The sequence below is a fragment of the Mesoplodon bidens genome (assembly GCF_964165515.1).
Source record: "Mesoplodon bidens genome assembly, chromosome: 10".
NCBI classification, from domain to species: Eukaryota; Metazoa; Chordata; class Mammalia; order Artiodactyla; family Ziphiidae; genus Mesoplodon; species Mesoplodon bidens.
This window is the reverse complement of record NC_138172.1, coordinates 42069211-42084700: the sequence shown is the minus strand read 5'-3', so window position 1 is coordinate 42084700 and position 15490 is coordinate 42069211. Positions and strand designations below refer to the sequence as shown.

Below are 15490 nucleotides of genomic sequence, written 5' to 3'. Positions count from 1 at the left end.
CCACTAGCCACATGTGGCAACTGAGTACTCGAATGAGGCTAGTGCAACTGAGGAACTGATTTAAAAGAATTTACATTGAAATGGAAACCAATTTAAATCAAAATTTAAATCAATTTAAAATTTTAGTTAATTTTTTAAACATTTATTTTGGGCTGCACTAGGTCTTCACTGCTCCACGCGGACTTTCTCTAGTTGTGGTGAGCGGGGGCTACTCTTCGTTGCACAGGCTTCAGTAGTTGTGGCTCGTGGGCTCTAGATTGCAGGCTCAGTAGTTGTGGCGCATAGGCTTAGTTGCTCCGTGGCATTTGGGATCTTCCCGGACCAGGGCTCGAACCCGTGTCCCCTGCATTGGCAGGCGGATTCTCAACCACTGCACCACCAGGGAAGTCCCCCAAATTTTAGTTCATTTTAAATCAATTTACATTTAAATGTTTACACTAGCCCCTTGTGGCTAGTGACTACTGTATTGGACAGCATACCTTCTGGATGATGTTCTTATATTTTGGGTAAGGGGCAGCAGAAAGTAGATCCTGCAATCTCCATGGCTCAGCTGGAGAGCTCTTGGTTACTTCTGAGGTGGGGAGACGGGGTAAAAGAAACTAAGGTTTTTCTGCTGAATGCCCTATTGGTGCTAAGTGCTTTGAATACACAAAACTGCCTTCATCCCTTCAGGCAGACGCCGACTTGCCTTATGCTCATCAGCTGCTGGTGGTTCTGATTTGAACCCTGGATTGAGGACAGCAAAGCCTGTGCCCTTTGCCCCGCACCCCTTGACTTCTGGTATCTGCCTCCTCCCAGGGACCCTTTCAGCTCGGGCCTTTGGAGGCTCACTGCCCCCCCTTGAGGCCTGGGGCCCACCAGATGGCCCAGGCTTACTTGTTCAAGCAGCTTTCGTAGTTGAAGGTGGCCTTGAAGCCATAGATGGAGAAGGCGACGACGCTGGCAAAGATGGAGGTGGAGCTGTTGATGATGGACACGATGATGGCGTGCTTCTGGCAGTTGTTGGAGGGCTCGTTGTAGCTGGCGAAGGCGATGAGGCTGCCGAACCCCAAGCCGAGCGAGAAGAAGATCTGGGTGGCTGCGTTGATCCAGGCCTTGGGGTTGGCCAGCTGCTCCATCTGGAAAGCCAGCAGGGACAGGGCTGGAGAACCCCGGGTGGGAATCCCAGACTCTCAGATGAGCAGGGGGCAGGAGGCCCAGAGAGGGGAAGGAACTTGCCCGTGGCACACAGCCAGCCAGAGGCAGGCCTGGGGCCCGAACCCAGCTCTCCTGGCCCCATGCGTGCCCAGCCCGGTCCTCAGCAGATAAAACGCATCCTCATGTCCTACCCTCCACTGCCTCTCACCCGCAGGAGGTGTGCAATTGAAAAGTGTAGGGTAAAATAACTTTTAAAGGTATTGAGCCCTGATCCATGACCCAGGCACTGCACGGGTCTGGGCCTCCAGAAATGGCGGTGCTGGTGTCTACGTCTGGGTTGTGCCGCAGCACTAATGTTAGGGGGCATTTGGAATGTTGATGGGGGCACTAATGGCAAGGTGCTGCCGAAGTCATTTTGTTTCCAGGGACCAGATTTGCTAAATGAATAACTTGTCCTGCCCCAAAGGCAATGGTGGCCTCCCTTGATTAGCATCAGCTATGGGGTGACCGGGGAGCGGGGTGCCTGGGACTGGATCACGGAGAGCCCTGCGGAGTATGGATGCACCCGTCGGGAGCGAGGTGCATGGAGGTGCGAGCAGGAGGGAGGGCTGACTGGCGTGACGCTCCTGGCTAACAACTTGGTCCACAGGCTGGAGGGAGGGTTTGGGGTGAGACTGAGGTGAAGGCCAGATGTGGGGCTGGGGTAGCAGTCGGTTGGGGGCAGTGAGGACGAACAGGAGAGTGGACGGAAGATGTGATGCCCCAGAATCAGCAGGGCATAGGGGCTGCCTGTCTGAGGACGGAATCCACGCCCCTCCACTGCCTGGCGGGCTCACACCCACCTTCCCCGGGTCCACTACTGTTCCCCCCACCCTTGGTCTTCCCCCTTCCACCCACCCTGGAAGGTGGCAGGATGAATGGGGGTGCCCTCGGGACCCCTCCCCTCCAGCCCATACCTTGGGAGTGAACATGTATGCCAGGCCGTTGGTGGCTCCGTGGAGCGTGAGGCCCCTGACCAGGTAGATGATGAGCACGCAGTAGGGCAGCAACGCAGTGAAGTACACCACCTGCGGGCACCAGAGGGCAGGGTCAGCCTCCTGGAGATGCAGTGACTACAGGGCCCTTTTGCCCAGGGCAGACCCGCCATCCCCACGAAACACCATGGCACTGTCTTGGCTGTTCGGGCTACTGATAGCTGGAAAGGTATCGAGATTCTTGGTCAGGCACAGGTTCCGAGTTTGGGAAACTGGGTGGCGGGATGTGGATGCCCACGTGTGTGTGACCACCAGGAAATCTCTTATTTAGTGGAGAAGAGGGAACAGGTCCTAGAGACCTCTGTCCTCCCCCCTCCCCCCTTCAACCCAGACTTCTTCCAGAAAGGATTTGAGGCAGCCCACAAAAATACATCATCACATTAACATTTTTAAACTGCTAGATAAAGATATCTGTGTAAAAAGAAAATGTGGGCAATCCAGTAAGATAAGCCCAAAGGAAAAGGCAGCCCACAGAATAGGTGTGTGAGGTGCTACCCAGTTTCTGAGCCAGATTGATCTCTGAGCTTCCTCATGGCCCAAGCAGAGCAGGAAGCACAATCACTTACAAGATTTATATTCTCTCTGAAAGGAAAAAAAAAGTCCAAGAGCTTGGAGGAAGGTCAGGTATCCCCAGGACTGGAGCCTGAGAGAAGCTTAGCCATGGGTGCCATAAAGGAAAAGTCTTGACACTGGTGTTCCTATGATAAATATAATAGAAATTCAGTGATTTTTTTCTGAAAGGCTTCACTTCCAGAGGCTTTAAAATTGCACATCAATGGAATTTTTTGTGAACCAAAACCTTTCCCTGCTGACATACGTCATGGGTTCAATGATGTTTTATCTTTGGTTTTCATGGTGGATTTAGAAGTAGCCTAATTTTAACTTTTACAAAGCCTTACAATAGGGACCTTCAAGTGCATGGATGTCCATCCAGGACTGGAATTTTTTTCTGTATATCAACTTGTATGTGCACAAGAGCCCCATATATAAAGCAATGAAATACTTTGCAAGTGTTTTTGTTTGTTTGTTCTTGGTGAGAGCAGTTCCCTTAATGTTTACATCCTCCTATGAGAAATACAGCTGGTGACCCAAGTCCAGATGAGCCTGAGTTGCACCCGGCCCTCCACTCCCACTGAGGTGTGGCACCCGTCTTCCCATGAACTTCCAAGGTCACCAGAGTGGTGCTGTGTCCCCTCTCACCCTGGGAATGGCAGGCACAAGTGGGGTGTGTCTTCTATGACTACTTCTTAACTGAAAACACTGAACTTGAGATGAGTAATAAATCCACCTGAGATTACAAGAAGATAAACCAGGTCTGAGGTGGAAATGGATAGGTGGAAAGAGAGGGCATCCGGCCAGTGAGCTGAAGGAAATCAAGAGACAACAGGGGACAGGTGACAAATGTCCGTAACCACTGGACACTTAGAGGACACTTAGAGCAAGCCCTTGGAATCTCCCCGCTTCCCCTCAGGTGAACAAGTTTCCCGGAAGGCTCCCTGGAGTCAAGACCAGGCTGGCTCACTTCTCCCCCATCAGGGAAGCTGGCAGGATTTCTGGACACATGATCCAGCCTGAACTATTGGGAAAAACCATTTCTAAATAATCTGAAAAAAAAATCTTGGAGGGGTAAAAAGCAGATTCCAACAGAGAAGGCCAGGATATGGCACACAGTCTTTAACAAAATTAATTCCCGTAAATAGAGCTGTTGGAGCTCATACAACTCAACAACAACAACAAAACACAACCCAATCCAAAAATGGGCAGAAGATCTAAATAGACATTTATCCAAAGAAGACATACAGATGGCCAATAGGCACATGAAAAGATGCTCAACACTGCTAATCATTAGAGAAATGCAAATCAAAACTGCAATGAGGACTGGTTTGAGAAAAGCATGGGTCGCAAGTACACATTGGGACCCTGCCATTAATGGAGGGGAAAAGCGGGGAGACGCCAGCAGGAAACCCATGCTTCCAAGAAAACACTATGGCACCTCTTTCAATGAATTTCCCTTGGGGTCCTGTCATGGATTCCATCCTGTAAGCTGGTAGGAAGCCTGAAGGCTTGATGGGATTCCAGTGTGATAGGAGGCAAGGACATGCTTCAGGACCCCGGAGGAAGATGGCGGAAGAGTAAGACGTGGAGATCACCTTCCTCCCCACAGATACATCAGAAATTCATCTACACGTGGAACAACTCCTACAGAACACCTACTGAACGCTGACAGAAGACCTCAGACCCCCCAAAAGGCAAGAAGCTCCCCACATACCTGGGTAGGGCAAAAGAAAAAAAGAATAAACAGAGACAATAGGATAGGGACGGGACCTGCACCAGTGGGAGGGAGCCGTGAAGGGGGGAAGGTTTCTACACACTACAAGCCCCTTCGCGGGCGGAGACTGCAGGTGGCGGAGGGGGAAAGCTTCGGAGTAGCGGAAGAGAGCACAGCAACAGGGGTGCGGAGGGCAAAGCGGAGAGATTCTGGCACAGAGGACCGGTGCCCTCAGGCACACACCAGCCCGAGAGGCTTGTCTGCTCGGCCGCCGTGGCGGGCGGGGCTGGGAGCTGAGGCTCGGGTATCGGCTTTCAGTCGGAGCGCAGGGAGAGGACTGGGGCTGGCGGCAGGAAGAGAGCCTGAAGGGGTTAGTGCACCACGGCTAGCCCGGAGGGAGTCCGGGGAAAGGGTCTGGAGCTGCTGAAGAGGCAAGAGACTTTTTTCCCTTTTGTTTCCTGGTGCGCGAGGAGAGGGCATTAAGAGGGCTGCTTGGGGAAGCGCCGGTGACAGGCACGAGCCGCGGGTAAGGCACGGACCTCGGAGACGGGCGTGGGCCGCCGCCGCCGCCGCCCGCCCGCCGCCGCGGCCCGCCGCCGCCGCTGCCGCCGCCGCCGCGGGGCCTGTGTGCGAGCGCGGGTCACTGTCCGCCCCGCCTTCCGGGGGGCCTGTGCACCCCGCCACTGCTGGGGTCCCCGAGACCCGGGGACGGCTTTCCCGGGAAAGCGCACGGAGCGCCACGGGCTGCTGCAACGTCACGCCGGCCTCTGCCGCCGCAGGCCCGCCCCACACTGCGCGCCCCTCCCTCCCCTCTGCCTGAGTGAGCCAGAGCCCCCGAATCAGCGGCTCCTTTAAACCCGTCCTGTCTGAGCGAAGAACGGACGCCCTCCGGCGACCTACGCGCAGAGGCGGGGCCAGGTCCAAGGCTGAGACCCGGGAGCTGTGAGAGCAGAGGCAGGGAAATCTCTCTGTGCAGCCTCGGAGGCAGCGGATTAAAGCTCCACGGTCCATTTGATGTGCCCTGCGTCTGTGGAGTGCATGAATGGACAGCGAATCATCCCAAATTGAGGAAGTGGACTTTGAGGACAAGATTTAAGACTTTCCCCCCTTTTCCTCTTTTTACAACGAATTATTCCAAATTAAGGAGGTGGACTTAGAGAGCAAGATTTCAGACTTCTCGCCCTTTTCCTCTTTTTACAACGAATTATCCCAAATTGAGGAGGTGGACTTGGAGAGCAAGATTTTTGATTTTTCCCCCTGCTCTCTTTTTGTGAATGTGTATGTGTAATCTTCTGTGTAAGATTCTCTCTGTATAGCTTTGCTTCCACCATATGTCTCAGGGTTCTATCGGTCCGTTTTTTTTTTTTTTTTCAATAATTACTTTCTAATTTTAATAACGCTACTATATTTCATACTTTATTCTATTTTACTTTACCTGCTCTTTCTTTTTTTCCTACTCTCCCTTCCTCCCTCCCTCCCTCCGCTCCTCCTTTCCTTCTTTCTTTTTCTTTCCTCCCTCCCACCCTTCTTCTTTCCACTTTCTTTTTCTTTCCTTCCTCCCTCCCTCCTGTCTTTCTTCCTTTCCTTTCTCCCTCCCTCCCTCCTTTCTTTCCTTCTTTCTTTCCATCCTTCCTCCCTCCCTCCCTCCCTCCTTTCTTTCTTCCTTCCTTCCTTCCTTCCTTTCTTCCCTTCTTCCTTTCTTTCCCTCTCTCTTTCTTTCTTCTACTAATTCTTTCTTTCTACTTTTTCTCCCTGTTACTCTGAGCCGGGTGGATGAAAGGCTCTTGGTGCTGCAGCCAGGAGCCAGTGCTGTGCCTCTGAAGTGGGAGAGCCAACTTCAGGACACGGGTCCACAACAGACCTCCCAGCTCCACATAATATCAAGCAGCAAAAATCTCCCAGAGATCTCCATCCCAACACCAGCACCCAGCTTCAGTCAACGACCAGCAAGCTACAGTGCAGGTCACCCTATGCCAAGCAACTAGCAAGGCAGGAACACAACCCCACCCATTAGCAGAGAGGCTACCTAAAAACATAATAAGGCCATAGGCACCCCAAAACACACCACCAGACGTGGACCTGTCCACCAGAAAGACAAGATCGAGCCTCAACCACCAGAGCACAGGAATTAGTCCCCCCCACCAGGAAGCCTACACAACCTACTGAAACAACCTTAGCCACTGGGGTCAGACACCAAAAACAACGGGAACTACGAATCTGCAGCCGGCAAAAAGGAGACCCCAAACACAGTAACATAAGCAAAATGAGAAGGCAGAAAAACACACAGCAGGTGAAGGAGCAAGATAAACACCTACCAGACCTAACAAATGAAGAGGTAATAGGCAGTCTACCTGAAAAAGAATTCAGAATAATGATAGTAAAGCTGATCCAAGATTCTATTTCCATGATCCATAATCTTGGAAATAGAATAGACAACATGCAAGAAACAGTTAACAAGGACCTAGAAGAACTAAAGATGAATCAAGCATCGATTAAAAACACAATAAATGAAATGAAAAATACTCTAGATGGGATCAATAGCAGAATAACTGAGGCAGAAGAACGGATAAGTGAGGTGGAAGATAAAATAGTGGAAATAACTGATGCAGAGCAAAATAAAGAAAAAAGAATGAAAAGAACAGAGGAGAGTCTCAGAGATCTCTGGGACAACATTAAACGCACCAACATTCGAATTATAGGGGTTCCAGAAGAAGAAGAGAAAAAGAAAGGGACTGAGAAAATATTTGAAGAGATTATAGTTGAAAACTTCCCTAATTTGGGAAAGGAAATAGTTAATCAAGTCCAGGAGGCACAGAGAGTCCCATACAGAATAAATCCAAGGAGAAATACACCAAGACACATATTAATCAAACTGTCAAAAATTAAACACAAAGAAATCATATTAAAAGCAGCAAGGCAAAAACAACAAATAACACACAAGGGAATCCCCATAAGGTTAACAGCTGATCTCTCAGCAGAAACCCTACAAGCCAGAAGGGAGTGGCAGGACATAATTAAAGTGATGAAGGAGAGAAACCTGCAACCTAGATTACTCTACCCAGCAAGGATCTCATTCAGATTTGATGGAGAAATTAAAACCTTTACAGACAAGCAAAAGCTGAGAGAGTTCAGCACCACCAAACCAGCTTTACAACAAATGCTAAAGGAACTTCTCTAGGCAAGAAACACAACAGAAGGAATATACCTACAATAACGAACCCAAAGCAATTAAGGAAATGGGAATAGGAACATACATATCAATAATTACCTTAAATGTAAATGGACTAAATGCTCCCACCAAAAGACACAGAGTGGCTGAATGGATACAAAAACAAGACCCATATATATGCTGTCTACAAGAGACCCACTTCAGACCTAGAGACACATACAGATTGAAAGTAAAGGGATGGAAAAAGATATTCCATGCAAATGGAAATCAAAAGAAAGCTGGAGTAGCAATTCTTATATCAGACAAAATAGACTTTAAAATAAAGACTATTAGAAGAGACAAGGAAGGACACTACATAACGATAAAGGGATCGATCCAAGAAGAAGATATAACAATTGTAAATATTTATGCACCCAACATAGGAGCACCTCAATACATAAGGCAAATACTAACAGCCATAAAAGGGGAAATCGACAGTAACACACTCATAGTAGGGGACTTTAACACCCCACTTTCACCAATGGACAGATCATCCAAAATGAAAATAAATAAGGAAACACAAGCTTTAAATGATACATTAAACGAGATGGACTTAGTTGATATTTATAGGACATTCCATCCAAAAACAACAGAATACACATTTTTCTCAAGTGCTCATGGAACATTCTCCAGGATAGATCATATCTTGGGTCACAAATCAAGCCTCGGTAATTTTAAGAAAATTGAAATTGTATCAAGTATCTTCTCCGACCACAATGCTATGAGACTAGACATCAATTACAGGAAAAGATGTGTAAAAAATACAAACACATGGAGGCTAAACAATACACTACTCAATAACGAAGTGATCACTGAAGAAATCAAAGAGGAAATTAAAAAATACCTAGAAACAAATGACAATGGAGACACGACGACCCAAAACCTATGGGACGCAGCAAAAGCAGTTCTAAGGGGGAAGTTTATAGCAATACAATCCCACCTTAAGAAACAGGAAGCATTTCGAGTAAACAACCTGACCCTGCACCTAAAGCAATTAGAGAAAGAAGAACAAAAATACCCCAAAGCTAGCAGAAGGAAAGAAATCATAAAGATCAGATCAGAAATAAATGAAAAAGAAATGAAGGAAACGATAGCAAAGATCAACCAAACTAAAAGCTGGTTCTTTGAGAAGATAAACAAAATTGACAAACCATTAGCCAGACTCATCAAGAAAAAAAGGGAGAAGACTCAAATCAATAGAATTAGAAATGAAAAAGGAGAAGTAACAACTGACACTGCAGAAATACAAAAGATTATGAGAGATTACTATAAGCAACTCTATTCCAATAAAATGGACAACCTGGAAGAAATGGACACATTCTTAGAAATGCACAACCTGCCAAGACTGACTCAGGAAGAAATAGAAAATATGAATAGACCAATCACAAGCACTGAAATTGAAACTGTGATTAAAAATCTTCCATCAAACAAAAGCCCAGGACCAGATGGCTTCACAGGTGAATTCTATCAAACATTTAGAGAAGAGCTAACACCTATCCTTCTCAAACTCTTCCAAAATATAGCAGAGGGAGGAACACTCCCAAACTCATTCTACGAGGCCGACATCACCTTGATACCAAAACCAGGCAAGGATGTCACAAAGAAAGAAAACTACAGGCCAATATCACTGATGAACATAGATGCAAAAATCCTCAACAAAATACTAGCAAACAGAATCCAACAGCACATTAAAAGGATCATACACCATGATCAAGTGGGGTTTATCCCAGGAATGCAAGGATTCTTCAATATACGCAAATCAATCAATGTAATACACCATATTAACAAGTTGAAGGAGAAAAACCATATGATCATCTCAATAGATGCAGAGAAAGCTTTCGACAAAATTCAACACCCATTTATGATAAAAACCCTGCAGAAAGTAGGTATAGAGGGATCTTTCCTCAACATAATAAAGGCCATATATGACAAACCCACAGCCAACATTGTCCTCAATGGTGAAAAACTGAAACCATTTCCACTAAGATCAGGAACAAGACAAGGCTGCCCACTCTCACCACTCTTATTCAACATAGTTTTGGAAGTTTTAGCCACAGCAATCAGAGAAGAAAAGGAAATAAAAGGAATCCAAATTGGAAAAGAAGAAGTAAAGCTGTCACTGTTTGCAGATGACATGATACTATACATAGAGAATCCTAAAGATGCTACCGAAAAACTACTAGAGCTAATCAATGAATTTGGTAAAGTAGCAGGATATAAAATTAATGTACAGAAATCTCTGGCATTCCTATACACTAATGATGAAAAATCTGAAAATGAAATCAAGAAAACACTCCCATTTACCATCGCAACAAAAAGAATAAAATATCTAGGAATAAACCTACCTAAGGAGACAAAAGACCTGTATGCAGAAAACTATAAGACACTGATGAAAGAAATTAAAGATGATACAAATAGATGGAGAGATGTACCATGCTCCTGGATAGGAAGAATCAATATTGTGAAAATGACTCTACTACCGAAAGCAATCTACAGATTCAATGCAATCCCTATCAAACTACCAATGGCATTTTTCACAGAACTAGAACAAAAAATTTCAAAATTTGTTTGGAAAAACAAAAGGCCCCGAATAGCTAAAGCAATCTTGAGAACGAAAAACGGAGCTGGAGGAATCAGGCTCCCTGACTTCAGACTATACTACAAAGCTACAGTAATTAAGACAGTCTGGTACTGGCATAAAAACAGAAAGATAGATCAGTGGATCAGGATAGAAAGCCCAGAGATAAACCCACGCACATATGGCCAACTTATCTTTGATAAAGGAGGCAGGAATGTACAGTGGAGAAAGGACAGCCTCTTCAATAAGTGGTGCTGGGAAAACTGGACAGGGACATGTAAAAGTTTGAGATTAGATCATTCCCTAGCACCATACACAAAAATAAGCTCAAAATGGATTAAAGACTTAAATGTAAGGCCAGAAACTATCAAACTCTTAGAGGAAAACATAGGTAGAACACTCTATGACATAAATCACAGCAAGATCCTTTTGGACCCACCTCCTAGAGAAATGGAAATAAAAACAAAGATAAACAAATGGGACCTAATGAAACTTCAAAGCTTTTGCACAGCAAAGGAAACCATAAAGAAGACCAAAAGACAACCCTCAGAATGGGAGAAAATATTTGCAAATGAAGCAACTGACAAAGGATTAATCTCCAAAATTTATAAACAGCTCATGCAGCTCAATAGCAAAAAAACAGACAACCCAATCCAAAAATGGGCAGAAGACTTAAATAGGCATTTCTCCAAAGAAGATATACAGACTGCCAACAAACACATGAAAGAATGCTCAACATCATTAATCATTAGAGAAATGCAAATCAAAACTACAATGAGATATCATCTCACACCAGTCAGAATGGCCATCATCAAGGAATCTAGAAACAATAAATGCTGGAGAGGGTGTGGAGAAAAGGGAACACTCTTGCACTGCTGGTGGGAATGTGAATTGGTACAGCCACTATGGAGAACGGTATGGAGGTTCCTTAAAAAACTACAAATAGAACTACCATATGACCCAGCAATCCCACTACTGGGCATATACCCTGAGAAAACCATAATTCAAAAAGAGACATGTACCAAAATGTTCATTGCAGCTCTATTCACAATAGCCCGGAGCTGGAAACAACCTAAGTGTCCATCATCGGATGAATGGATAAAGAAGATGTGGCACATATATACAATGGAATATTACTCAGCCATAAAAAGAAACGAAACTGAGCTATTTGTAATGAGGTGGATAGACCTAGAGTCTGTCATACAGAGTGAAGTTAGTCAGAAAGAGAAAGACAAATACCGTATGCTAACACATATATACGGAATTTAAAAAAAAATGTCATGAAGAACCTAGGGGCAAAACGAGAATAAAGACACAGACCTACTTGAGAATGGACTTGAGGATATGGGGAGGGGGAAGGGTAAGCTGTGACAAAGCGAAAGAGAGGCATGGACATATATACACTACCAAACGTAAGGTAGATAGATAGTGGGAAGCAGCCGCAGAGCACAGGGAGATCAGCTCGGTGCTTTGTGACCGCCTGGAGGGGTGGGATGGGGAGGGTGGGAGGGAGGGAGATGCATGAGGGAAGGGATGTGGGAACAGATGTATATGTATGACTGATTCACTCTGTTATAAAGCAGAAACTAATTAAAAAAAAAAAAGAAATCTAGAAACAATAAATGCTGGAGAGGGTGTGGAGAAAAGGGAACACTCTTGCACTGCTGGTGGGAATGTGAATTGGTACAGCCACTATGGAGAACGGTATGGAGGTTCCTTAAAAAACTACAAATAGAACTACCATATGACCCAGCAATCCCACTACTGGGCATATACCCTGAGAAAACCATAATTCAAAAAGAGACATGTACCAAAATGTTCATTGCAGCTCTATTCACAATAGCCCGGAGCTGGAAACAACCTAAGTGTCCATCATCGGATGAATGGATAAAGAAGGTGTGGCACATATATACAATGGAATATTACTCAGCCATAAAAAGAAACGAAACAGCTATTTGTAATGAGGTGGATAGACCTAGAGTCTGTCATACAGAGTGAAGTTAGTCAGAAAGAGAAAGACAAATACCGTATGCTAACACATATATACGGAATTTAAAAAAAAAATGTCATGAAGAACCTAGGGGCAAAACGGGAATGAAGACGCAGACCTACTTGAGAATGGACTTGAGGATATGGGGAGGGGGAAGGGTGGGCTGTGACAAGGCGAAAGAGAGGCATGGACGTGTATACACTACCAAACGTAAGGTAGATAGATAGTGGGAAGCAGCCGCAGAGCACAGGGAGATCAGCTCGGTGCTTTGTGACCGCCTGGAGGGGTGGGATGGGGAGGGTGGGAGGGAGGGAGATGCATGAGGGAAGGGATGTGGGAACAGATGTATATGTATGACTGATTCACTTTGTTATAAAGCAGAAACTAATTAAAAAAATAAATAAATAAACTTAAAAAAAAAAAAAAAAAAACTGCAATGAGGTACCACCTCACACTGGTCAGAATGGCCACCATTAAAAAGTCTACAAATAACAGGGCTTCCCTGGTGGCGCAGTGGTTGAGAGTCCGCCTGCCGATGCAGGGGACACGGGTTCGTGCCCCGGTCCGGGAAGATCCCACATGCCACGGACCGGCTAGGCCCGTGAGCCATGGCCGCGGAGCCTGCGTGTCCGGAGCCTGTGCTCCGCAACGGGAGAGGCCACAACAGTGAGAGGCCCGCGTACCGCAAAAAAAAAAAAAAAGTCTACAAATAACAAATGTTGGAGAGGGTGTGGAGAAAAGGGAACCCTCCTACACTGTTGGTGGGAATGTAAGTTGGTGCAGCCACTATGGAAAACTAGTGTGGAAGTTCCTCAGAAAACTAAAAATAGAGTTGCCATGTGATCCAGCAACCCCACTCCTGGGCATATATCCAGACAAAATTATAATTCAAAAAGCTACGTGCACCCCTATGTTCACAGCAGCACCGTTTGCAATACCTAAGACATGGAAACAACCTAAATGTCCATCAACAGATGAATGGGTAAAGAAGATGTGGTATATGTAAATAATGGACTATTACTCAGCCATAAAAAGAATGAAATAATGCCATCTGCAGCATGGATGGACCTAGAGATGATCATACTAAGTGAAGTATGTCAGAAAGAGAAGGACAAATACCATATGATCTCACTTACATGTGGAATCCAAAATATGACACAAATGAACTTATCTACAAAACAGAAAGAGACTCACAGAGAACAGGGGAGGGTTGGATTGGGAGTTTGGGATTAGCAGTTGCAAACTATTATATAAAGGATCAGTAAACAACAAGGTCCTACTGTATAGTACAGGGAACTATATTAAGTATCCTGTAATAAACCATAATGGAAAAGAATATGAAAAAATATATATATAAATGAATCACTTTGCTATACCCAGAAACTAACACAACATTGTAAATCAGCTATACTTCAATTTTAAAAAATAACTAAGAGCTGTTGGGACACCTCTATCACGGAGAGAGGTGTGGCTTAAGCAGAGGAAATAGACACCACAAATGAGTAAGTTTTCATGGCATGACATGTCCTCACCCAACAAGCTTCTAAATGATCTGGAAAAGGGATGGCCTCATTAAATCTCCAAGTTTGCAGATATTGCCCTCGGATGTTTTGGATCATGGTCATGATAATCTGGCATAGACCAACTGAAGAACTTTTTTTTATGAGCATAAACTATCGGGCAAGCTTCAAGACGGGACAGAGTGAGTTGCCGCAGACCCTAAGCTTTTCCCAGGAAGATTCAGTAGTCCCTCAGCTCGGCGGTGAGATGGGGTGTTGTTAGGGCTAAGATGCTGGCCACCACGAGGTCTCGGAAACCAAAAGAAGATGTCCTACTAGGCATGGTACTGGGGCATCACAGGACACCTAAAATACCGTGGGTAGTTCTGGTCTTGATGCCTCAAGAAACACATGGTGGGGGTGGAGAAGGCAACTCAGATGGCCAAGAGGATGAGGACAGGTGGACTCTTAGGACCTTCAGAAGGGAAAAGCTGGGGGATTAAGTCATGAAAAGTGTCGGCAAACAAGAGGTGGCTCACCAAACCGAGATGATGGGGAGTTTCTGGGGCAAAGCTGGGTCTGCCTGGCTCCGCCCTCACTACTTGGTGCGCTTGGGCAGGACTTTACCTTTCTAAGCCTCAGGGGAGTGGGACCGTGAAATCTACCATGAAGGACTGAAGATTGAAACAATGTGCATGTCTAACCCAGGGTGAGAGGAGTGACTGAGTATGAGCAGGGCACACTGGGGGTTCAGAGCGCCTGCTGCAGCTTGAGAGAGACGGAAGATGAGGGAAACTCTCCAGGAAAACTTTCTACGTGGAGCAGATTAAAGAAGTGTCTCGGCCCCAGCAGGAGCATAAACCTGGGGACACACCAAAAAGAAAAGGTTTCTATATCAGGCCCGACAGCTCTGCAGGGTCACTGAAAGCAGCTTAGACCAAAGCTGAGTTCTGAAACTCGGCTACACACCAGAATCACCTGGAGAGCTTTTAAAATCCCAGTGCTCAGGGGGAACCTCACAATGATCATTCTGGAACCTCTGACGGTAGGACTGAGACAGCAGAGCTCTAAAAGCCCTCCAGGTGGCACCACTATGCAGCTAGGGTTGGGAGCCGAGGGTGTCTTGGGGACATCTGCCAACGTGAAAAGTTTTCAAAGCAAGGAGAACTCTGTTTAGTTGCTTGGCACCCCTTGGGTGGTACGGGTTTGAGGCTGGGACAGAAATGCTCATCGTTTTAGGAAATGGGAAGGTCCTCATTTCGAGATTTAGGGTTGTGACTTCGAGCACCGCTGGCCATCTCTAGAGTCACTAGCAGGTGACTCGTGCCAGCATCCCTGTCCTTGCCCTCCCCCCCGCCCCCCCACCAAGTGCAGCTCCTGCCCTTCGACTGCAGAGGCAGCCTCTCGCCATTGTCCGGGGCCGACCGCACGCACACACGCACGCACGCACGCACACACACACGCCGCTGTCCCACCTTGCCGGTGGACTCCGTGCCCCGCAGGATGCACAAGAACACCAGGAGCCAGGCCAGGATGAGGCACAGCGCCAGCTCCCACTGCACTGCCCCGCTCTCCTGGATGGACGGCGAGATGTTGAGGGTTTTCCGGTACCAGAAGTACTGCGTCGAGGAAGCCTTCTCACACTCCTCATCGTAGCCCGTACGGTTGCCATTCAGTGGGCACATGGACCACGGCAGGGGATCCTTTGGGATCAAGACAAACATTATACACAGAGGTGAGGGCTGAGGCCAAAGGTCGGGGTGGGGAGGACGGGA

The 15490-nt window shown here is 46.5% G+C and overlaps 2 protein-coding genes across 2 annotated transcripts in view; both read right to left on the bottom strand.

Annotated features, from left to right (window-relative positions):
- Positions 1–15490, bottom strand: part of FYCO1 (FYVE and coiled-coil domain autophagy adaptor 1) — a 318269-nt gene that overhangs the window by 57111 nt on the left and 245668 nt on the right. The gene's annotated exons all lie outside the window — the stretch shown is intronic.
- The window catches only part of SLC6A20 (solute carrier family 6 member 20), a gene marked incomplete at its 5' end in the record, with an annotated part of 59566 nt that overhangs the window by 14733 nt on the left and 29343 nt on the right, over positions 1–15490 (bottom strand). The window contains 3 exon segments of the mRNA XM_081246589.1: positions 877–1118; positions 2094–2204; positions 15191–15418. Coding sequence (XP_081102715.1) covers positions 877–1118; positions 2094–2204; positions 15191–15418 — 581 coding nt within the window.